The following is a 25,058-nucleotide window of genomic DNA, read 5'->3' as shown; positions in this document are numbered from 1 at the left end:
CGACTTCAAGATGACCGAGACCGTGAGATCTCCCCACTCCCGCCGCCGACTCGGCGGCGAGGCCAAGACCGCAAAACAGGTTGGCCATTTCCTCCTGGGCAAGGCCAAGCCATCGGACAACATCCCAGTGCCTCAGTGGAATAAAGCGGCTGAACGGCATGGGGACGGCAGGACCTGGGCCAGCCCCACTTACACAGAGGAAGGCAGGAGTTTACCCAGGTAACCGCTGTCTTTAACACTGCAACCCCAACATCGGAAGCAAAAGTGAATGACTGCTGTCCTTTAAAAAATCATTGTTGTTTAAGGCATTATTGTTTTTATGGAGTCAGGTGAACGATTTATATAACATATCCTCATCACCCAGTCATTATGATGCCATTTAAAGCCCACTTCATTGAGCAAAACCATAGCATTGGTGTTCCAGAGAACTAACTCTTGATCGACACTAGCTCTTGGGTGACATTGTTAAGGAGCAGTGCTCATAACCAACAGGCTGCCACTTCAAATCCCCGCTGGGGCACTGCTGTTGTACCCTTGTGCAAGGTACTTAATCCAGCATTGCTTCAGTAAATATCCAACTATAAATGGGTAAAATGTAAAAAAAAAACCTGTAACCTATGTAAGTCGCTCTGGAGAACAGCATCTTCTCCTGGAAAAGAACTGCTGACTCCTGCATGACGCCACAATTTAATGTATTTGAGTTCATTTTCATGCCGTTAGCTGCTGTGTTGTGTTTGGACATGCGGGAAGCTGAGAAAACATTGTTGGTTTTTTTGTGCCACGGTGGCTGGTGTTGGTTGCTGCCCTCAGTAGGGGCTGGCTCATCACAGGCCCCTCCCCTCAGAGCAGCCACGACCCCCAGAGTCCACCCCTACGCTGGGTGTATGAGTACGAGAGCCAGAGTGACTCAGACGTGGACCGGCCCGAACCGGACGTGGTGCTGGATGACCTGGCCAGCCGCAGGTTCCGCAGCCCTGTCCCGGTGACGCCGGTGAACTTCGCCGTGCCCATGAGCCCGCGGGAGGCCAGAACGGTCACCAGAGTCCCCCGGCAGCTGGTCACTGCCCCCCACGCTCCGCTGCAGAGCTTGGCTTACTTCAGGTCAGACGCCTGTGAGAGAGAAGCCTGTACTTGCCGTGCAATTAATGCTCAAAGTCGTCTGTGGGTCTAACTCCTCCTGCACTTTGAATAGGTGCTCGGTCTTATTTCTGTATCATTTCACCGCAGTTCCAGGGTGAGAAAAGGACTTTCAGTTTCAGATTTCAGCTGTCTCTCTCATATTGTGGTGTCTCATGTTGTGGTGTTCAGCTCAGCATCCCACTATCCCTGAGTGCTCCCCTGGAGGTTTTGTGAAGAGGTTATGAGTGGACCTCCTTGCTGTGTGTGTGTGTGTATACTGTACATGCATGCAAGTGTGAGTGTGCATGAGTGTAGCAAAGGGCGAGAGCAGTCACCCCACCCGGCCTTGAACCCAGGTCTACAGGGTACCAACCATGTGACTTTGACTGCGACGCCAAAGAACCAGGGTCGTTGGTATGGCAGTCAGAGCGCATACTCAGCCGTCCGTCACAATGAGCGTGTGTGTGTGTGTGTGTGTGTGTGTGTGTGTGTGTGTGTGCGTGTGTGTGTGTGTGTGTGTGTGTGTGTGTGTGTGTGTGTGAAACCCCCCCTCATCTCATACAGTATATTCTACTCTCTCTCTCAAGCAGCAGTGCCTCACCCTCCCCGCCAGCTCGCGGTGTGAGAGTGTACTCTGGGAGGGCGGTCTTGGAGGACATCCCACTCAGAGAGATGTACGAGGACTCAGACGAGGACGACGAGGAGGTGGGCTACGCTGACCCCATCCAGGACGACCTCTACACCCGCAGGATGGGCCAGAGCCTCCAGGCCCAAAAAAACACAGGCTACGATAAATTCCTGCCCAAGTACTGGACGCCAGAGGAGGACGCTCACGTGAGGAGGATCCGGCTGGGGTCCCAGCGCCGGCCTTGGTACAGGAAGATGCAGGGCTTCAGGTTTGTTCTGAGTGACTGAGTGTATTATGCACACTAAACATCCTACACAGACCTTTTAAAGGCAACTGCTGTGAGAGGAATTACAGCATATTCCATATTCCTATAATAGAACCTCATTTCTCCTTTTTATCATCTCCCATTTCCTTCGTGAATGAGCATCTGAATATCAAAAATTACCTCCAACTGGCTCTGACTGGTTCCAACTGGTTCAGTCGGTCAAGGTGCTTCTTCCAGCACCCAACCATGTCAATGACAAGGAACCCTCAGCGATGGAACAAATTGGTTTTGTTCCGCTGGGGCAGGGGGTGAGTATGTTGACATGGTCACATTGTCTCACAGCTCTCATGCATCAACTTACCAAGCACCTGCAAGTCTCTTAACTGGTTTCAGGGAGATGTGCCCATTCTCCATTTGGCCTCTGTTCTCCTGGTGCACTGTGGGACTTGTAGTGTGAAAAATAGCCATTGGCTGCATGACTGCACTCAGTGGGCAACAAAGGCAAGCCTAATGTGTACAATTGGTGATTCCAAAAGTTAGAACCGCGCTCCATTAAAAAGCAAACAAACAAAAAATAAAACACTTTATAACCTCTCGAGCCCTTATAAACTCTTGAATACTATTTGTCTAGGCAGTGGGAGATGAAAGGTCTAGCTCATCTCGCTGTTTGTGTGTGTGTATTCTTATTGTACCCCCTCTTACTCACTACTTATCGATTTTATATTGCAGTGGAGCACTTTTGTCTTTCAGGTGTCTTTTCTTTCATCCCTCTGAAGTCTCCTTCTCCCTCTCCCTCTCCCTCTCCCTCTCTCTCCCTCTCCCACATACTCACTCCCCCCCATCCCATTTATTCTGTCTCTCTCCTGGCTGTAGCCGAAAGAGGACTGGCTCATCATCAGAGGACTCAGACTGTGATATCAGTCCCTGGCTCGCAGCGCCCTCACCTGCTCAGATCTAGCCTGACACATTGGCAAAATACCCAAATGCATTCAGAGGCTCTACCCACTCCTTCCTCCCCGCAGCTTACAGAGTGATATTGCTGCATGAAGCAACCTCCCAAAATAAGGACCACTCTATGTCCACTCCATAATAATGCACTCTATTTCAACTAATATTCTCTATTATGTGCATCCTGTTTGGTGGTTTTGCTGAAAATATTGGAGTCTGGAAAGTTACCATAGCAATGATAACTTAACTTTGACAAATATGGGTACTGAAACTGATTTATTTTTAGATATCTCAGTACAGTGTGTTTTGTTTTTTATCATATCTGATAAGCATCACCCCTATGCACAATACAATTCTTTTATTTTGGCTGGACAATTTTAAACCTACTGTAGAGTTGGCACCAGACACTTTTTTTCTCTTATTTTGTGAATCTTTGCTTTTGGCTCTATTCTTGCTCCTGACCTCAAGTTCCCCCATGCAGCCACACATACTCTCACAGGCCTGCACAGACCCTCTGCAAACATAAATAGTTAAAGCCCACCAAGAACACACTTCAGACCTGTTTCCAGGACACATTTACACTCTGAACTGTGAAAACCTGCCCAAAGACCCTTCCTCCTGAGGAAGAATGATGTGTTTGTGCGACGGGCATGTTCCCTCAACAGCAACCCAGACGTCACCAGTTAGGAACTTGAGTGCAGTGTAGAGGCCAGGTTACGCTGATGACTCTATCACCTTTCCTCCTAAACAGGATTAACTTGCATTCTTGGACATAGACAGTAGTGACCTGCTCGTCTGGATGTCAAACCCTGCTAAATGTAGCAGACACACACAACACAGTCCCTAGCTGTCATCCAGCGCAGGGCACTACCATCCAGACCCTACTGATTACTGCTGTATGTGCCATGTTCGCATTGCCTAAACACTGCTACATGCTAAACACAGAAGCTTGAGTTGCTGAATTTCATTTGTAAAGCACTTTGTATCACATAATACCAACATAACTTAAATTACCGGGACTGGTTTGGAGTGGTTCTTTTCTTTGAGAAACTTCCACCTTTTCGAAAACTACATTTCAAGATATGCTTTTATATATCCTTCAAGGACAACTCAGCCCCATCCCCTATAGGCAGTACACATCGATGACTCACAGCATATCTGCTCTGAGTATGCAGGCTACTTAAATGGAAGGTTGCAGTGTATTTCTGTTGAGGATGAATAGTGCTTTAGAAGAGAGGTTGAAGGTCATGAGCAAGGGGAAGGACACTCTGTGGCATCACTGTTGTGGATGCTGGGAGGCGGAGCATCCGTGGGGGCGGGGCCACCGCTCAGACGGCCCCTGCTCTGTCCTCCTCCAGCAGCACAGACAATGGTCTGCAGATTACATGGAGGCCTGAGTATGGAGAGGTCAGACTCGGCTGAATGACCACCTCCATTTCACTGCTCCCTCCCTCACTCTGTAGGTCTACTGTTTTCTTTTTAATGAATGGGTGATGTAACCACAGTGGTTTGGTGGCAGACTTGGACATAAGACTTTCATGTGCCTTACAGGTGTATCATATGCTAATATACAGTGTAAATAAGTACTAATTAAAGCATAATTAGAGCATCATTAATATTTTTCTTTCAAAAAGCATTCATGTGGGCAGATGTATGTATCAAAATCTCACTCTGATTTGAACAATATTAAAATGCAATTCAAAACCTCAGCGGAAACTGTTTTATTGTTACAGTATTTGTGTTTACCCTTTTCAAGTACTAAATGTGTCAGGGTGGAGCCCCTTGTATTACATTACATTTAAATGATGTACTTGCTAGTTCAACAATGGGAGAAAGCTTAACTTAACTAAGGAGCAGCTAACAGCCATCAGCTTATTGCTCCACAACCTAAATACAGCTCTTTACAGATGCTACACAGAGGCACAATGGACTATTCTTTGATTTGCTTCTCATAACTAATTTACTATTATTTATGAAAGAAAAGTGTATGCACTGTAGAAAGACTCAAATTACATACACTGTAAAGATTATTTTTTTTCCTGCTTAAAGATGAAGTCTGCCTGTTATATGAACTGAAATTGTTCTTGTGTTTAATAAAAGAAAGTCAGCTGGAAAACCTTCTGTGGGTGTGATGAATCATTTGGGGAAATTGGCTTTCAGACTTACACCTACATTCAGTTTGTACAGTTTGACGCTCCTGCCTCATAGAGAATTCACACTGACTGGTAAAGACAGAGATGCAACAAAAAAGGTTGTGAGGGAAGGGTTGCACCTGAGGACAATCCACATATACCACTATATGATTTTTTTTCTTCATGGAGGATCAGGGAGATCAGTGCCTGAACCAAATATTATCAGTAACGAGAATCTGTTGAGTGGTTTATGTGCATGCCATGCTGTATGCTGAAATTCCTTTTTATCCTAATGTTTTAGGCATCATGTTCATTCCTGAATCCCCGCAGCCCAATCCTGACTCTGTAGTCAGAATATATGACATTAAAGTTCCAGCGTGCATTGTGTGGTGCCTCATGGGAGATCATAGGAAGCATCCTCTCGCGTTATGTCCCTAAACGCCATTATACATTCAGGTAATTGGCGTTAACTGCATACTTTGTTTCTGCCGTTTTTACTCATTTTGGATGGATTTTTTTTTAATGCGGCCACATTTTCGAGTGCCATGACTTACTCTGAAGTTGAAATGATTCTCTTTTATCTTCCTTAATGTTGTAATGGGCACTGTAGCATAATGGTACGGCGCAGGGCTCGTACTCCAAAGGCTAACGGTTTGATTCCTCGCTGGATCACTGCTGCCCGGAATTGTCTCAAGCAATAACCAATTGCATAAATGGTTGACCTGTAAAAATTGTACGTCGTTTGGGATAAGAGCGTCTGCTAAATGCCTGTAATATAATATCTGCTTATATTATCATATTACCCTTTAGCTCACGGAGCGCCTCGGCCAGCCTGAATTACGATTGATTCAGGATACATTTTTAACTACTTTGAGATTTGTTTCTTAATGTTTTCCTCTCCCCTATAGGCTATTCTGTGTATCCCCTAGAGTAATTTATTATTGGCAAAATAACGTGTGGTTAAACACTTCCCTGACTACACCGCAGGTATGTGGAATGTCATAGACGCTATCGAAACACTGCCCTGTTCTGTCTGAGCTGGTAACTTTGCCATCATCCAGAATGAAACTTGCCTTTCCAATAAGGTCCGTATAACAATGACATTCCATCATTCACGATATGTACTGGATTGCACGTCTGTGGTGTCTACCCCCAAGCCTACCACCTCTTGGCACACAAGATTGGCGAACGACTGCGCTGAGCGAGTTGACCCATTTTGTCCGCGGCTCTCTCTGGCCTGGCTGCTCGGAAAGCGCTTCGGTTGTGACGGGTGAGTTGGCTTCTAGTCCAGGAATGCTGCGCGTTTGTATTCGCGGGGCTCCGAGCCCCCCGTGCCCCGCGGTCGCACCCCGCTGCCTGTGTCTTTGTGTTGCCGGGCTCGCTTGCTGCTAAATGCTGACGCGTACAGTGTCCTGAATTCTTTCACTGGGACCCCGACCAAGGGAGGGGTGGGTGTAACGCTTTTTTTTGCAATCGCGAAACAAACTTGGGTTAGCAGGTGCACAAGATGCGCTGTGTAATTATTGCTGTCGTGCTGGTGAGGTAAACCAATAAATCATATCAAATAACTGCTTCGGGACTAAGTAGGAGTTGATATCTCACTGGTGGTTTTTGATGCCTGGTAGTGGTTTGTGGTTTGACTTTTTTTTTCCCACATTGATGGCTGACAATCCGAGGTAAGATGAACTGGGAACAAATTTCAGCCTGACATCCCTCTTATACATCTTGGTTTGTGTGCTTGTGGGAATGCATTTTTAAGGAATGGCTTTTTTTTAGCTCATAATATCAATAGATCAATAGATGTATGAAGATCTGCTGCACAGTAGAGTGTTTGTGTATATGTTTCTGTTTGACTGAAATGGACTGTACACATTTTGTATTTTTGCTAACTTTTATATTTGCTATATATTCCTTAATTTCAAAATTTTGTTATACTAATGGTTAGATGTTTCATTAGTTGGATGATCACTGGTTTAACAAAGTTTGAAGTGTTGGTCTCTGAAAGCTAGAAACTGCTTTGCAGATGACAGTTAAAGCTGTTTTTAATTAAAGCTAGCCTTACAGTTGGCAGAATGTATGAATCCAGCAGTGGACAATGTTTGGAGACATTTTCAGTGGAGAGTTTTCAGTAAATGTCTGACAGTCAACCACAGTTCATCCTTCCATAACTCAGTTTAGTCTTTTTTATGAAGTGTCTCCATCATGCTGAACAGAAAGGTGGCTAACATTTAGTAATTTACTAGTGCTTTCAGAAGAGTGTAATGTCTAAATGTTTCTGAATGTCTTATGTGAACACCAATGCATGCAGTATAATTCCTCTTAATGCAAGCTAATTATACATTTTACACAGCCATTAAAATGCATTTGTGCACAGAGTGAGATGTAGTGCTGTGTTTTCCACAAGGACCAGCCCTGTGGGCCCAGACACCCAGTACTACGAGGAGCTACAGAAAATCCAAGCCTGGACAAAGGAGAATGAGGAAAAGTGGCAAGATGTGAGTATGAGTTCGACCAGCTATGAGTATGACCAGCCATGTGAGCATGACCAACTATGTGAGTATAACCAGCAGTGAGTATGACCAGCCACCTTAGTATGACCAGCTATGCGAATACGACCAGCAATGTGAGTATGATCAGCAATGTATGACCAGCCACTTCAGTATGGCCAGATGTGAGTTTGACTCGCAATGAATATGGCCAGCAATGTGAATATGACCATCCCTGTGAGTATGATATCCACCCAAAGAGAGCAGCAGTGTTGTGAGTGGTAGCCACCTGGTCCATCTGCTGTCAGGAGAGATGGTGGTGCTCCGGTGTGCAGCACAGAGCAATACAAACAACCTTTAACACAATGCATGCTTTGAAGACTGAAAATGGTCAGTTTGAGCCAACCTAGATTACCAACGTTAGTTGGTAATAAATTAGTTGCAATGGCCTGCTTCTGATCACCATGTAAATCTGTCTAAACCAAGCAGCACACGGTCTGCCTCAGTATGACAATGACACATGAAGGTAATTTTTATGATCTGTTTTCATTAAGTGTTGGTATTTTTCTGAGGTGCAAAATGCAGAAACAAAAATACACTACAATCTGCAATGCGCTACCCGCCACCCCTAACTGCTGTCCTCCAACCAAAATGGCACACATGTCATCCTAAATTACTAAAAGGAATGGCACGATAACAAAGCAGATCGATAGCCCCTTCTCACTCTTTCTGAGAAATGAGTATGAGTGTGTGTTTGTGCTGCTAGGGGCTCCATCTTAATGGGAACATTTAGGTCACATTCAGGCCCCGGTCCACGAGGGACCAGAGCTGGGAGGAGTCGAACAGAGAGAAGTGGGGCACCTATAAATGTATCCCTCTATCTCTCCGCCGCCACCTCGTCCCTCTCCCTCCCTCTGTCTCTCTTTGCGGAGGACTGGCCTGGGTGCTCAGGCATGGAGGGTGAGCTCTTCTCCCCGTTCATCCCCAGGATCTCAGCAGGTGGAAGAGCCATCGCAGGGGTGCCCACTCTGACACGGTAAGGACGCGAGAGGGGCCGGAGCACGCGGGGTTAATCGCCAGCGCGGCCAGCGCCGGGAACGCCGAAACCCTCCAGGGGACGCAGGAGAAAAGGTAAAGATGCCGCCGCTGGGAATGACGGCTTCTGTGGTCTTTCCGTTCCCCTTGGCGTGTCTCTCAACTGCAGTAACCAGACAGAACAGCACCCCCTCCTACCGTAGTGCTCTTCAGTTATAATTGATTGCTTTGTTGCGCCCAGTGTACACTTTGATAGTTGCGTTTGTTCATTTCATTGTCATGGTAAACTGATAAACATGATGAGCATCAAATCTGAATTCAACAAAGATTGTGGTTGTTTGTCTGTCCTGATGTAGACGTCTTTGAAACGTTTTTGCATTGAGTGACAAATGGTGGCAATCAAGGAAATTAGTCTGGGGGATTGTGAGGGAGCTAAGCAGTGCCATACCCCCCCCCCCTTCTTGCAGCAAAGTGTGTGCATGAATGTATGCGTGTGTGTCGTGTGTGTGTGTTTGTGTGTGTGTGTTTGTTTAAGCCACTAGTAACAAGGAGAAAGTGTTGTGCCTCTGAGTGAACTCCCCCGTCCCCTTGTCTGCTGTAAAAGTGTAACCTAATAGTGGATTACACCCTGCTCCTGTGTGTCTCTCCTGCAGGGACGGCAGAGAACTAGGCGCCCCCATCAGCGACAGCAGTGCCTCCTCCTCCGTATGCAGTGACGTTTCCTCCGAGCTCCAGCCTCACAGCAGATCCCTGCCGCTGCGTAGCTACACCGTGGACAGTCCCTACCCACCTGTGACCGGAGCCGCAGCCCCCTCCGTTCCCTCCACGCCAGGGGACAGCAGCTGCGCTGGAGCCCTGTCACCTGACAGCACCGCCACCCCCACAGCCGCCACCCCACCCTCTATTCAGAGCAACACCGGCCGGGCGGCCTCAGTCAGCACCAGCAGCCCGAGCACCGCTGTCCCTGACCAGGACAGCGGCACCACCACAGACCGGAGCAGCACCACTATCACTGACAAGACCAACATCGGCTTCACAAATCGGGTCAGCACCGCTGTCGCTGACCAGACCAGCACCAGCTTCGCCGACCGGGTCAGCACAGCTGTCACCAAGCCGACAAGCACCGCTCTGACCAACTGTATGAGCACGTCTGTCACTGACCTGACCGACACAACTCTCACTGATTGGACCAGCACCGCTGCAGCCAGCTCAACTGGCTCCACTCGCACAGATCAGATTGGCACAGCTCCCGCCGACTCCACCAGCGCCGATCTTGATAGCCGGACCAGCACGGCCTCAGGCGACCGGACCAGCAGGGTTCTGACAAATTTGGTCAGCACTAGCAAGAGCGGGGAGAGCTCAGCCAGCTCGGTTAACAGAGCGTCTGAACCCAGCCACTCCTTTGGCAGTCCGATGGAACACAGGAGCCCCGGCCCTCTATACAATCACAATTCAATGGATACAAAACCGGGGCCGGCTCAGGTTACCGCCCTCCTCCCCGGCGGCTCCCGGAGATCGGATAGCTCCCGTCTCGCCTTTGTAGTTTCGCCCCGGCCTTTTGGGACCCAGTCCACCAGGATCGCCTCGCTGCCCAAACCTTTCGCCGTAAGTAGCTTCGACCGGTCACCGAGATTCCCTTCTTCTGCTGTAACTGGGACCCCTCAGCGCGTTTCACAGGGTAATGGTACAGGGCTGAAATATTGCTGCGCGCCATGTTCTGTGTGTAAGCCTCGGGTTACGTGTGAGTGCCTGATCTGTTTACAGCTCTCATGAATAATGAAACTGGCTGTTTCTTTATACTACTTACCATTCACACTGTGTGACAGCAGGTCACTAATAGCTTGTGTTTGTTGTGCATGTTGAAATCCTGCATTTATGCATAGTATAGCGTTCTTGTATGTGTATGTTCTTTATATCATCATTGCAGAAGTGTTTTTCAATATCACTGTAGTGCAGGTCTTCATTGACACAGCTATTTTGTGTATATACTTGTATCATCTGATCAGTTAAAGCCCCGCTGCATTTTAATGTGGGGACACTTGAGGATGGAAGGTTCAAAATTTGTGCCAAGTATTTTTTTTTCCACCTTCTGAATGCAAGGCAGGTGGTAGATCCAAACGAGTTGTGTTGCTTAGCAATAAGTACAAAAGATGAAATAGATGAAAAAATATGAACAGTTGGTTGCTTTCTTCAGATGGATGGTTCACACAAGCGCTTCAATGGAGAGATGAATCGCTCCCAGAGCTCCACTGCCCCCAACCGCTACAGTCAGCTCCTGACTTCAGAGGATGAGGCCTGTTCCCCGTCCAACTCCGTACCGAGCAGTAACGAGGACGAGGAGGAGGGGACAGCCCCTGGCCCACACAGAACATGCTCTGCCCCCCGGACCGGTAGTGACCTCATTCAGCCCAAATTGGTGTCTCCGGTCAGCTCGGTCTCAGAGAGTTACACTCTGCAGGTGAGCTTACAGGTGCTTCCAGACCTGGTCATAACCAAACCAGCAGTGACCAGAGCTTTTCCTGAGGAGACCTTGAGTAGCACTGGATTTGATTCAAACAAGCTGGAATGAGGTGGAAAAGGACTAGGTCTCCCCATAATAAATTTTTGTCTGGTATTTTATTTTGCTATTGTTTGGATGACACTGAGTTTTATGACAAATTAGTTGGCAGATTGCGTTCTCAGTTATCATGTTATCATGACAGGCAAGTGGTATTTATTTCTGTGGATCCTCGGGTTTCTCAGAGGACAGCAATGGCTCTGCCCTGGGGGCAGGTGTTTGTGCAGTATCTTATATTCCATTTAATCTGCCAGTAAAAGGCAGCCATTTATTGAGCACTGAAAGGAAATGTTTTTCACCTTCGTCGTGCACTCTATCACCCTGTTTTGGTACAACGGATGCGTCAGCTTGTAGTATCTGTCATGCAGTTTCACCTCTTAGTTAACAGAGCTGGGAGTGTTTATGGGAGCGTGTTTTTACTTTGCCAGGTGCATTCTGCCATAGCCCATTGGTATTGCGGAGGCATCGGTTTTCCACAGGAAACAGGTGACACTGGATCCTCAGGTGTCACCTTCTGTGCGTTTCAGGGACGCTACAGCGACATGAGAATCAGTCTGAACCAGAAACCAAACGGCAGTCAGGACTTTGGCTTCCAGACCATCCAGGACTCGACCGGGACATTCGTCAAATCCGTTCAACAAGGTAACGCTCTTAATTTCAATTCTCAACAAATCGGCACTGAATTTGAATTTGTGTTAAATTCAGTAGAGCTGCTGGTGGTGTACTTACATTTTTGAGAAGTTGGAGCTCATTAAGAGACTGGGAATGACTTGCACACAGGGCTGCCTGAGTTGAAGGACATACTAACCTCTTGCAGATGACACTGAACAGAAAATCACTCCTACTTCCCACCTCTTCTAAAATGGATTCATTCATATAACATCGTAATGAGATTGAAAAAAATAAAATCTCAGTATTCTTTCATGTACCAGTAATGTCATTGTCCTTTCTTGGAGGGGCAATTTGGGATTATTGACTGGAATTGACCGGAGCTGTGGCTGAGGACTCTGTAGACTCAGAGCAGTGTTGCACCTGGAGAGCGCAGGGCATCAGGTGTGCAGCTTTGTGAGATGGCCATGAATGATTAATACCGAAGCGGCAAAAATGCGTATCCCTTGCATACCCTCCTGGAGGTCGCTGAGCTAAATCCACACTGAGTTTGCGTATTATCCAACCTGTTTAGCCTGTTTGGTGCAGCACTGAAACGACATTACGTGTAGGATTTCTTTCATTTTAACACTATTGCTTTCATTTCTATTCAAGGTGAAATAAGTGGATGCTAGTTATTTGTTCCAGCTACTAGTTCTTGCCACTTGCAAAAGGAGAGAATTAGAACTAGTAGCTAGAACCAGCAGTGGCTAGAACTAGTAGATTCTACGGGCTTTAATATTATCATTCCTGCCATTGGTAACTGGGGGCAATTTTGCAACACATGCCTGCCAAGACTCTATATAGGGCAGATCTTTTCTAGGTCATATGTGGAGAGCACACTGCTCCCTGCAATATGCTGGCTGGGAGAAAGAATGCTGTTCTGACCAGTTTTGTTTAATGTAAAGCTCTTAACAGAGCTTATTGGCAGAGCTTACTGTATAGAAAATGTCTGAATGATGGTAGATGTAGAACAATATGAAGAGGCTGTGAAAAGGCAAACAGACATTCTTATCTGGAGAAGACAGAGACATCTGCCAGAGAGAGAGAGGGAGAGACAGAAAGAGAGAAAGAGAAAGAGAGAGAGAGAGAGAGAGAGAGAGAGAGGGAGAGGGAGAGAGAGAGTGAGAGTATTAGCAGAAATGAAGTATGTTCAAACCATGCTGTATTTGTGGATGAGCTGTCCTCACGGAATAGGTCACAGTTACAGTTAACTGCGAACAACGTCCTTTTGACCGCCTAATGAAACCGTAGATAGACTTTAAATTCAAGTCCAGTTGTTTGCTCTGTGGGCATGCAGGCAGCCTGGCCGAGCGCTCCGATCTGCGGGTGGGTGATGAGATCCTGGCGGTGGACGGGCGCAGGGCGTCGGAGATGAGCCGCGAGCAGTGGGAGGGTAGCATGGACGCCTCACGGCAGCTGGAGGTCCGCCGAAACGGACAGAAGAGTAAGTCGAGGGAAGGTCTCCCCTCGGGGGCACGTCTCGATGAAACAGCCACTGGGGAATCAGGAGTTTGGTGACAGACACAGTGCAGCCCTCTAAATCCATGTATCTTTTTGCTCGGTGTTTGCCAACACACATTAAGTATTCATCACACTAGCCACAGGGGCTTTTGAGACTGCAGTAGTTGGCAGGTGAACATATTTGTGCAATTGCTTGTGAACCACCACTTCTGATAAAGTGGTACCATAGCATTGTTCATAGAGACAATACCCTCTTAATGGATCATTTTTAAATACTTTCTTGGAGTTTGAAGGTGGTGGTCCCATTTTTCGGAACATTGCACACTTGAAACCCTTGTATGCCGAACCTATGGAGATGAGAAAAAAAAGATGTGGCAGATTACCATATTCTCTGAGCTTGGTTGACCTTTGCACTTTTACACAGCTGTCCAGTTGCTGATGTGTCTGTCAAATCACATAACATTCACATATCCCTTAAGTCTACATGGACTACAGAGGATTAGGTTCTCAGATACATTATAGGTTAAGATGTGTCAGGATGTCTTATTTTTGCAATATTTCTATACTTAGAGGCAAAAAAGACTGCTCTGTATTGATCCAACTCTCGTAGGTTCCCCTGAAAACCACATCAATGCCAGCAATGATTTTAATCCCCAGCCATCATCAGAAACCACTATGAAAATGTCTCACCCATTCAGCAACAAGTCTGTCAATGTGAGTATCATCATAATGCCAGATAATTCTGCCAATTTATTTCACATTAAAGGAGCTGTGACGAGTAACAAAAGGCTTTCTTTTTAGTCTAAAAGCCGACAAGCAAAAAATTTTATTGTATTTAGAGTACTCTCTGAAATGCAGAGGGCACACTATTATTTTTTTCAGGATGTGGAATTTAAAGGCATGAATGGTGGACTACTTGATGAATCTGTGACCATGAGAAACAAAGGTAATTAGGAGTGTGAAAAAAAGTTTTCTGATCTGTCTGAAAAATATACATAAAAACTGTAAATATGCCTTGCCCACTATTATAGATTTGTCTGTTGTTTTCCTATTCTTGGTTTAGCACGCAGTTGTGGGGGGTTAAGCTTTTTCGTCATTGCTATTCTTCTGCTTTCAGAAGCTGCTGAATGTTCTAATTTCAAATCTGTGAATGTGCTCCTCACTTACCTTCTTTCACTTTCCTCTTTCCTCGATTTCAATTCCTATGTAGAATCTCAACCCCTTTCTTTGAAAAACTTTAAAAGGAGGTCTGAATTTTTTGAAAAGCAAGGTAAAGCTACGGGTGTTTGGGTGGTGAGGGGAAAGCTTCCTTGTTTTGTCTTGTCAGGCTTTGCATTTCTCTTGCTGGGCTCCAGAACATCAGCCTTGCCCTGCCATCCTCTCATGTAACATGTCAGCATAATGTGTGTGTTTTCCCTTCAGGCTCCTCGGGGTTTACAGTCAGTTCGCTGGTCTACCTTTGTGGTAAATGGGGCCACGCTTGCTGTGTTTTCCTGTTTCCTGAAATGGCGACATGCCGCCGTTTGTCGATACATGACATTTATTTCATAAATATTTCAATAAGGGGCTTGAAGTATGGCTTCCCTCAGTGCCCTCTCCCTGTCACATTCTTTATCAAACAAACAAATGTGCTAGCATCTGACAGAGGGTAATTTAGTAACTGCACTGTGGGAAATTAAGGTAGATTGCACTAAAATATAAGGCATACATCAAAAAATACATTGCAACATCATCTGATAGTTGTTCAAAGGTCTGAATCATACCAATATGGGAGAATTCCATATGTCTTCTATTGAACATGAAAACCTTCAGAACACAAAATCAAGTACAGTATATATTTATACTGTATATATACTATATATAGCATATAAATTTCCACAGAGAGAATTTTTTTTTTGTAATTAAACAATTAAATGTTATAGTTTCCCCAGATGTATAGTACAGTGCAAAGAGGTATAAAAACCTGCATCAGTGGGTAAATATACTAGAGTGCGGTCCTGAAGGTTTTCCTAGTCATGTCCCAAACCATACCAACATACTGTGTTCAGTCTTTTAACAAGAACCCAGAACTGTTAAATTGCTGGTTTTAAGAAACAAAACGCAATCTGAAACAACCTGTTTTGCCAGTTACACAGTATAATATGTCATATTTGTGTGACGGAAAACAACATTGCATTCATAAATTGTGCATTATATGCTCTTAAACTGTATATCCAGCACATATTTTGAAGGTGTGAGTAAATCAGAAGCAGTTTGTTTATATGGTCTGTGGATTGTACACCACATCTCTGTCCCACTCTGCATGTTGTGCAGGGCATGACCTTGGTATTCTTAGTGTATAATAATGGTCTGTGCTTATGATCAGAGCCAGTAACTTGTCTATTTCTTCCTGGTTGTTTTGTGTGTGTGTGTGTGTGTGTGTGTGTGTGTGTGTGTGTGTGTGTATATATATATATATATATATATATATATATATATATATATATATATATATATATATATATATATATATGTATTAGAGTACAGTATATCTTACTGTGATTTTAAATAGATTTGGATAGTGATGTTAATTGTTTTATTTTGAAATATTTAAATATTTATATTTGCATTTCTCATTAAAGCACTGAGTTTTCCAGAGACCAGATTATAGTTTTGGAATCATTTGCAGCATAAATTTCAAATTCCTTGGGTTTGAAGTTAGAAAACTTCAAATGCTGTAAAATATAAATAGTCTTAGGCGAAAGACAAAAAATAACATCACTTAAGTGTGGAGCTAGAGCTCAGTTTCACAGTATTTTTAGGTCAATTGGCATGGGGATTATAAATTGAATCTGTTAACTCCTCAGTCCTCAGATGCAGTAACTTTCAGGCTGATGTGTGCTGAAAGGACTGTACTGATAACCCTCTCTTTTGCAGGAGGCTCTGAGTCAGCTATATCAGATGTAAGTTATTCCTATGTCATGCGGGTTATGCTGCTTTGTGTATGTTGTAGGAATGTTTTCAGTGTTTATACACTATACATTACATATTAGCAGTAATCTTCTTTAGAAACCCTATCAACACCAGGTTGCTGAACTCCTTAAGTGCATGATGTTTGGGTCTTTTTGTTGAGGGGGGGCACATGATAACCGTCCTTAGGCCTGGAAGACTCCAGTGTTTATTTTCTCTAGGCCATCATTTACCTCAGTATTCATATTATACAGCCATAAACTTAACCCCTTCTCCCTGCAGTTGTATTGACAGACAGGTATAGAAACTGTTATGAAGCTCCAAGCTTTCCGCCATAGAAAATTGGAGTTTAGACCTCTGGCACATGTGCCTTTTCTTTTTCTTTGATCTCCTGCAACAGCTGCAGGTCCCCTCCATCAGCACCGCCTCTAACCGCCGCTCCTGGGATCCCATGGAGGAGCGCAGGCGTCAGGAGAAATGGCAGCAGGAACAGGAGCGCCTCCTGCAGGTATTACAGGGAAGCGCTCATCAAGAGGACACGGGGGTGATCCTAATCCTAATCATTTCATCTCTTTGATTTCCATGGCTGTGAAAATCTTCAGATTCTAAAGCCTATTTATAGAGCTTGATCAGAAGCCTAAAATCTAGTTAGTTCAGAACAGCTGTGCATACTGATTATCTCTGCAGTAAATTCCCTGTCGGCTTAAATGGCCTGATTATCTAATTGGCTGGATGTATTTATCTCATATTTATAACTTACAGGAGACATTGTCATAAATGCAATGTATATCACAGAAATTGCTGAGTGCTTTGAAAAGTTTGGAATGGTTCAGTTACTTGCACCCTAGTGGGTCTGTGAAGCATCTGTCCTCTCTTTTTTGCTGTTAATTAATGTCCTTTCACCATCCAACATATTGTTTGAAAAATATGTGTCATGGTAAAGATTGAGTTAAAATAATCTTCTGTAAGATAAAAATCTGCAACACATAAATTGTCAGACTAGTTCATTCTAAAGTCTGAGTTGAACATCAGAGGACAGCTCCAGAAACTGAATAACGCCACATTCAATCCAATGTGTGACTTTGCATTCTCCTTGAGCAAGGTTTTTAACATTTTTAACATTGATTGAAAAATATTCAGCTCTATGAATTGACAAGACTGAATATTACACTCTTTAACTGAACTGTAAATTACTCCATGAAATGATGCCTGCCAAGGACATAAATACTGGGCTGTAAACCCCTATATTTAGTTTTATTGAATGATAAGATTTACATTTTATGACTAATATTATTTATTGTTTATTCTCTCTGAAGCTCTCTCTGCTCTTCATTGGTAGGGAGGTCACCAGCTGTGTAACTCTATCAGCTCTATGTTACCCAGTCATCCTTGCAGGATGACTCTACTCTGCCACTCTCTGGTTTCCACTGAGCACAAACTGACCCACATTCTCCTGCCTCTGACTGTGCCCTCACTGCGTAGGAGAAATACAAGCGCGACCAGGAGAAACTGGAGGAGGAGTGGCGTCGAGCGCAGCAGGAGGCCGTGAGCGAGGGCTCCAGGTACCACGAGGAGGTGAGGCTGCCGTCACCTCGGGAACCCTACCTCTCGGGATAACGATGCCATTTCTTTCAGCGCTCTGAATCCTTTTTGAAAATTTAGTTTTTACTGACACAAACAAACCGCTTTTGCCAGAACCGCCAAGAACCATCGGTGCAGTTATTGTCGTGAATATTAACAGACAAGCATTTTATGCATTTAATGACTACTTCAGTATATATGCACCTGGCCTAATGCCTGGAGGATTTATGTATATCAGATCTCTAGAAGCTCCAATGAGATACAATAATGTTGATATTTATTATTTTATTTTCTTCTGCGCTGCAGCTTTTGACTACCACTGCACCTGTGCTATAATGATCTATAAAATATAATGGCAGCTTAGCTTTTAATGTTTGTTTTATTTTTAGTTGTGAAAGGCAAACATGAATAGTGAATACTTCATGAATAAATAGCTTTGCATAGTTTTGAACTGGGATGAGGAGAATCTCATTTCTCTTCATCATTACTAGGAGCAGAAGATCCTGGAGACAGAAACCACGAGCCTCAGCCCTCTCTCCCCTGTATCCCCTCTGAGCCAGACCACGCCCCCGCCCTGGGAGGACCCCAGCCAGTTGGTGGAGAGGAAGGCGCAAGAGGCGGGATCAAAGCAGCAGGGGGAGGAGAAAATGGGAGAGGGGGAGGGGCAAAGGGGTGAGGGGGAGGAGCTGGAATGGCAGAGTAAGCTGGAAGAGGAGGAGCAGCCCCCTGGACTGGGCGGGGAGGAGGAGAGGAAGACGTGTCAGGTTGCTGCAAAGCAACAGCAGCTCAGAGAGCAAAGCAGGAGCCAGGAGCAGGAGCAGCGGTGAGGAAGACCCACTGCCAGCCCAAACGGGATGGGGCAGCAGGGAACAGAAACAGATTTTTTGTTTTCATAATTGTTCATTATGAACAGAACTCCTTTTTTCTGTTCTTTGTGGTTTGGGCGCTTGTTAAAGTTTTAACCAGTTAGAGCAAAAAGTTAGAGGATTTGAAAATTCATTTATTTTATTACTTTTAATGATACTCTTGTCTATTTTTCCATGTGCTGGTGTTTACCTGACCCAAAAATGGAATATGCATACAACACAGTAAAACACACTTAATGTTTAAAATGAAGGAACACCCATATAATTTAAAAAGGTATAAGTTGTAACTTGTTACTGTATTGGCTTGCCAGCTGCTATCTAACTACAACACTAGCTAAGTAGCTAAAGACCTGCTTCTTGCTTGAAGCAAACAAAAGCTATATATTCATAAGGTGTCAGAACTGTGTGTGTAATAGCAAAAGCTCCAGTTTAGTCAGATGTTGTCCTCTCTGTCATTCATAATCTGTTTTTCTAAATGGGTGCAGTGCTCTCCTCTGCTGTGAAGACTGCCCTCAGCTACAGGGCATCCATGTGTTTTTTGTTTGTTTGTTTTGACGATTGTTAGTGAGTAATTGCAGTGAACTGTAAGATATGTGACTTGAGTATGCTTTCTCGGGGCTTGTGACCTGCATTCATAAGTGTTTGTGCATATCTTTGTTTTCAAAGCAATGTGAGGCTATGAGCAGTGTTCGTTTGAGATGTACCGACAACTTAGCTATGGTCATAACCAGAAAACCACACTACCCTGAGGTCACCATTATATCTAGGTGATATCTACATCAATTTTAACAAGTAAAGGCTAAATGGAAACCAATTTTGTTTCATTTTTTGGTACCGCTCTTCGAAAAAATGGTGTTCTCTCTGGTTTTGTGTTTGTTTCCCAGGCGATTCTATTCCTTGGGAGGAAGCAATTTGATTAGGGCTGTCTGGAGCTGGCAGCTCATTACATTCCAGTCCTTCCACTAGGTCAAACCACTTCCTAAGTGCAACTAAGTCATTCATACAGTTGGATATTCATATGAAATATCAGCCAGCATTTACTGCTGTATATCAAAGGGACCAACTTCTCACAGAGGCATGTTGTAAACCCAAACAGTTGTCAGCAGCACTAATTCCTTGTCTATGATTAAACTATCTCTCTGTCCTCCTTCCTGGTAACACTGGGCCTGCTGTGAACGCCTGGTTCACTGTGTCATTTTCTGCCGCTGTGACACAGGAAGGGGGAGTCAGACGGGTTTGCTAAAATTCTCCCTGAGATGGCCCCCTCAGACAGGTCAGTATAATGGTGCTTTTCTGATGATGCCGATCTCCAGTCCAAGCCCCGGTCTAACACAAAGGACCGCCCCTTATGTCCTCAATGGCCACCGTAGAGCTAGTTCCATTAGCGTGCCCACATCTCCCCTTTCTGCTGAATGATTGACTGGTCATGCTGTCCCAATTAAATACAATGCATTCAGTCAGTGCTCAGGTGGAAGAAACAGAACCTAAATCTCCTCCGAGCCCCTTTTCTCTCACCGCTAATATATTGGGAATGACCTAACAACATGTGCATTCTCAGGCCTATCAAAGCTTTAACAATTCAGATAAAGACTGTGTGAAAACAGTGTTTTATTTTGTACTGAAAAAACTTTTTTTTAGATTTTTAAGAGCTTGACTCACCCAAAACAACAAAGTGAAAACTGTGGACTTGCAACAACAAATAGGACCTTTTATCATATGAATACTGTCTAATCAAATAGTGGGGAAATCATTGGATTTAGCCAACAATACTAACACTCTCCACATATGCAAGTGTTACAGAATCTAAGGATGCAAATGGTCTAATCAGTTTTTGTTTGTGGTTTTCAGGGTAAAATCGAAATCAACTCCTGATCTTGACGAAGTCGACAAGCCAGAGGGAAAAGGTTAGTTCGTGTTTTGAGACAGTCAACACAATGTTGAGCAGCCTTACAGATGACACACAGGACCTGTGTATTGGGGGGAGAAAAAAGCTTTTGATAGAAGTAAGGTGTCTCCTTTCACCATGTGAATAGCCTCAAATGAGTCAAACGATACCCTGAACATTGAGGCAGAGAACAGAGGGCAGCTAAAAAAACGTGAGTCCCGCTAAGCTGTGTGAGGGTGGCTGTTTGTAGCCACGCCCACGTGTGGACTGAGTAGTTCATGGACGAGTAATAAAGGAGAGTGCAATGAGCCCAGACCCAGAGTCTGCCAGCAGTGGGAGACAGCAATGAGAAACATACCAGCCAAAAATATATATGAAACCTAACCACGTGAGTATCTTCCTCTCCTCCTTCTCCTACTCTGTATCTGAGATACACAACCCCCAGATCAGAACCAGTCTGCTCAAAAAGTCAGCCAATGCTAAATACCAATGAACTAAATTTATCTGAAACAGTCATTCCTACCTGCTTATTTTATATGGGCAATTATGACTCTTTGGTCAAAGTGTAACAGTCTTGTTTCTGACAGTGTTACTTATTATATTTCTGAGGTGTAATCAGTTGGACTTGATTGATAAGTGTTCATCCAGGTGGGAATTGAGTGAAGTCATTCTCAGCCAGCGACTAACTGCCCTCTCATTGGTCCCAGCGGTGAGTGGCGGCGTGAGGGTGGGCCTGAGGAGCCAGGAAGCCCAGAAGAAGAGGAACAGGCCCCTGTCCCAGGCCGAGCTGGACCGGCTGCAGATCCTGGAGGAGATGAAGAAGAGGACCCAGCTCCTGACAGACAGCAGCTGGATCCGCCAGCGCAGCGCCAACATCTACAAGGAGCCCATCTGCCTGGGGGCGGGCATGCGGAGGTCAGAGAGTGACCCCCTTTCAGATCGGTTTGTCCCAGGGTGGTGTACATAGTTAAATCAATTAAATTACTATACAGTTACGTAAAATGCAATTAAAGAGAAATGTCTTCAGCTGGATTCAGGAGAATCAGCACCTCTAGTCTTAACTGGCTGAGAGTTACAGGCTCAGGGAGCATAACAACTAAAAGAATCTCTGTCCCTAATTTTCTAGCAGACTGAGCCAGCACATACAACTCTTCAAGGTTGTTACCAATTCAGGCCCATTTAAGGTCTTATCTATTGAGATTGCTACCTTGTAATGACTGTGGTGTTTAACAGGCAAACAACATAGGGATCATAAGACAGGCATGATGTGTTCAGACAAGTGTGTGTGAGTCAGTAATCTGGCAGCTACAGTACAAGCTGTGGACATTACAAGGACAAGCTGTGATTGGACACAGCAGCACTTTTCAGCTCTATATCATCAAACTGTAATAAGCTTAGAAAAACCTAGGTTTAAATCAGTTTAAGGTTGAAAATGCAGCAATAAAAATTCCTGACAACAACACTGGGGCATGAAAAATAAACTGTAATTTACCTGAGTGTTTCTGACACTAACACAAATCTGCCCGCTCGCCCATAGATATGAGTCTCTGGATAACCTCAACACCGCTCGCTCCTGGCGACAGTCTCCATGGCCACCAGGGTCCTCCTCCAGCCGTCCGCAGTCCGCAGCCTCCAGCTCCGCCTCCTCCTGCGGCTACACGCGCTCCATCTCCTACACCCTGCCCACCTCCCACTCAGCTGGCTCCCTGAAGCAGGGCCCCTGGTTCCAGCCCTCCCCCACCGCCCCAGCCCCTCCCACTGACCTCAGTGAAGAACCTGACCCTGAGGCCTGCCCCCAGTCACAGCCACGCACCAGGTAACATCCAATCAGGTCCTTGGGTTTTTTTTTTTTTTTTTACACTCCGTCCAATGCATATTTGCCTTTCGTACACGTAGCATCATGTTTACTTTATAATCACGCTTCCCCTTGATCATAGAATGCATAATGTTTAATTTGCATCCGCTGTTTGGGTTCAGCAAAAGTGCAAAGGATCCCTTAAGAAAAAAAGCTAATTAGGCTTTTCATGGTTTTATTTGCATCTATGATCAATACATAACAGCTCAGTGCCTTTCTTTTCTGAATTGACACGGTGCCACAGGCTGAAATCTTTTCTGCCGTGTTTTTTTGATTGGATGAATGGAGATGCTCTCCTGTCACACGCTCGCTCCGTTCTGTAACCCAGGTCAGTCAGCGGGAGGAGGAGGTGCACGCTCTGTGACACCCCGCTCGGCAAAGGGGCCGCCATGGTCATCGAGTCCCTGGGCCTTTGTTTTCATTTGCGTTGTTTTAAGGTGAGGGCCAGGACGGCCGGCAGGAGGAGACCAGGAGTCCAGCTCGCCTGAGAAGATTAGACTGCCTTCGTATCTATGCGCCGTACTAACCCTGATCGGTCTGCCATTGTCAGAATCCACGCAACTCATAAGGCCACGCGAGGGAAAGAGGTTCCAAATTCAAGTCTGTTCCACCACTCACATTCATTATTACATTATTGGCATTTTTAGCAGCCACTCTTATCCACAGCGACTTACACAGGTTACAGTTTTTTCCATGTTGCCCATTTACACAGATGGATATTTACTGAGGCAATTTAGGGTTAAGTACCTTGCCCAAGGGTACAACAGTAGTTCTCCAGTGGGGGATCAAAACGGCAACCTTTTGGTTACAAGTCCTGCTCCTTACCACTATGCTATGCTGCTGTCCCACTCATTCATTTAATAATTCACACATTAATTTAATAAGCATTGACTCTCACAAAACATTCAACTAAAATAGGGTTTTTGCTACATTTACAAGTTCCAGGGCAAATGTTGGCTTAGTTTATAATAACATTGTAAGTTCTCTAGTCCTACAAATCCAGGTGGTTAGCCTCTCGTGATTTGGAAGGTTAGAGTATTGCAGGTGGTGTGCCTGGCCTTCATGTGTTGCGTGGGATCTGCGTTTCACACCCGAGGATCCTGTCCTGTTCTCCACTGACTCATCATTCCTTCCACTGCACTGGTGTATCAGCTCCTGCCTAATCTAGTCCTCAGTCATTGGGATGCTACCATAGCTGGTGTTCTTCCGTGGGCTGTGAATCTGCTGTATTTTAGGCCGTCAGCTCTCGAGGTAATGGTTCCTTTTTTATTGTCTGTCTTGAACTCCTGAATCTGGAGAAAGCTGGGTAACCTCCTCGCTCCTTGGGTCTTCATGGGCAGTGCGACGGTTTTGGCCTCTCTGTATCTGTACCTTCTTCGTCTGGAAGCCAGGGGTGTAGATACAGCTCTCCTCGCAGCATCTGTACCTCCTTCATTTGGAGCTCAGAACTGTTTGCCTCTCCACTCACTGTGCGTGCCTCCCCTGTCCTGTGCCAGTGCTTCGACTGCGAGTCTGACCTCAGGGGATCAGGATCAGGAGCCGAAGTCAGAATACGAAACCAGCATCTCTACTGCAGCTCCTGCTACATCCCATTCAAAGGCAAGCAAACCTCAGCATACCTAGAAACGTGTGGAAAGCTGTTAAATATTAAATATGATGGTTCCGGATCACAGGCAATCTGTGCTAGATAGTAATTTGTGATTAGGAGGCACCGAATGCCAGCAATTTCTTGCAAGTTATGTCTGAAAAGCAAAATCGCTGTTCCTCTTATTATTTCTATTTCTTCTCTTCCTCCTCCTCCTTCTTCTTCTCTTTCCTCTTATTCCAACCAATTTTGTGTACGCAACTCCTCCTACAGTGCATCTTTTCAGATGCACTAATGAAACTTGGCCAGTACCTTCAGCTAGTATGCTACATGTGTTGCTTGTGCTTTTTGTGCCAATGCCTGAAGTATTTTTGAAGACATTTACAGTTTTACATCTAAATATTTCCAATTGACTAGCATGGTTGGAACATCTGAATGCACATCTGAATGTGAACATCTGACATCACAATGGACCAAACAGCGGGCACAGATGCAGACTATCTCTCAAGCAAAAGCTTGGAACTACTGAGTACTGCCATGTTAGGCTTTTCCAAGCCAGTTTACAGTTTGTCCTGAAACTTTGATTTCTAACTTTTAACCAGTGTAAAAAGACAGGAAGAGGGCAATGAATGATGTTTGTTTGAAGGTGAAGCAGGCGCTTGATTGTAGTTTTCCTTCTCCTTAGATGGACAGCCCCCCTCCATGTGACCTGACCACACAGCAGCAGGTTGAGGGAGAGAATACCGCGAATGAAGAAGATGTATGAACTGTGCATCCTTAAACACTCATGACCTGTGGACCTTTGGTGGATGAGTATGTAGGTTAGGGCACTCAACTCACCAACCATAATACAATCTGCTTTTTTATTTCTCTTTTGGTAGGTGGATGTGATTGACAGGAGAACGTGTTTATATCCAAATCTTACAAACTGCTTGTACAGAATAGAAGGGACGTGCATGTTCCTGTATGTTACTAAGTTTTGTTAGAAATGATACACAATACGCGTCTTCTGTTTGTCTTGTTGATAAAAATTCTGGTGATTTCTAGATGTTAGA

The 25,058-nt window shown here is 45.0% G+C and overlaps 1 protein-coding gene across 1 annotated transcript; it reads left to right on the top strand.

The window, feature by feature from the left end:
- Positions 1–24,837, top strand: LOC118789222 (LIM domain only protein 7-like). The gene is made up of 24 exons (XM_036545568.1): positions 1–219; positions 811–1,101; positions 1,710–2,015; positions 2,886–2,969; positions 3,429–3,476; positions 7,497–7,587; positions 8,567–8,709; positions 9,267–10,218; positions 10,808–11,071; positions 11,698–11,812; positions 13,119–13,265; positions 13,893–13,996; positions 14,165–14,228; positions 14,493–14,552; positions 16,199–16,224; positions 16,632–16,739; positions 17,714–17,806; positions 18,304–18,635; positions 19,895–19,951; positions 20,527–20,582; positions 21,271–21,478; positions 22,101–22,379; positions 23,915–24,017; positions 24,689–24,837. The coding sequence occupies exons 1-24, from the start codon at positions 11–13 to the stop codon at positions 24,767–24,769; spliced, it is 4,221 nt and encodes a 1,406-aa protein (XP_036401461.1). The 5' UTR covers positions 1–10; the 3' UTR covers positions 24,770–24,837.
- The last annotated feature ends 221 nt before the right edge of the window (positions 24,838–25,058 follow it).

Source organism: Megalops cyprinoides, chromosome 14 (assembly GCF_013368585.1).
Source record: "Megalops cyprinoides isolate fMegCyp1 chromosome 14, fMegCyp1.pri, whole genome shotgun sequence".
In the NCBI taxonomy this organism is placed as follows: Eukaryota; Metazoa; Chordata; class Actinopteri; order Elopiformes; family Megalopidae; genus Megalops; species Megalops cyprinoides.
This window is presented reverse-complemented; position numbering and strand designations above follow the sequence as displayed.

Excerpts from the sequence above, each read along its gene's own strand:
- LOC118789222 (XM_036545568.1), top strand. The coding sequence starts at position 11 with ATGACCGAGACCGTGAGATCTCCCCACTCCCGCCGCCGACTCGGCGGC. Across the intron at positions 13,997-14,164 it reads TCAGCAACAAGTCTGTCAAT|GATGTGGAATTTAAAGGCAT; the intron begins GTGAGTATCATC and ends TATTTTTTTCAG. Across the intron at positions 16,225-16,631 it reads CTGAGTCAGCTATATCAGAT|CTGCAGGTCCCCTCCATCAG; the intron begins GTAAGTTATTCC and ends CTCCTGCAACAG.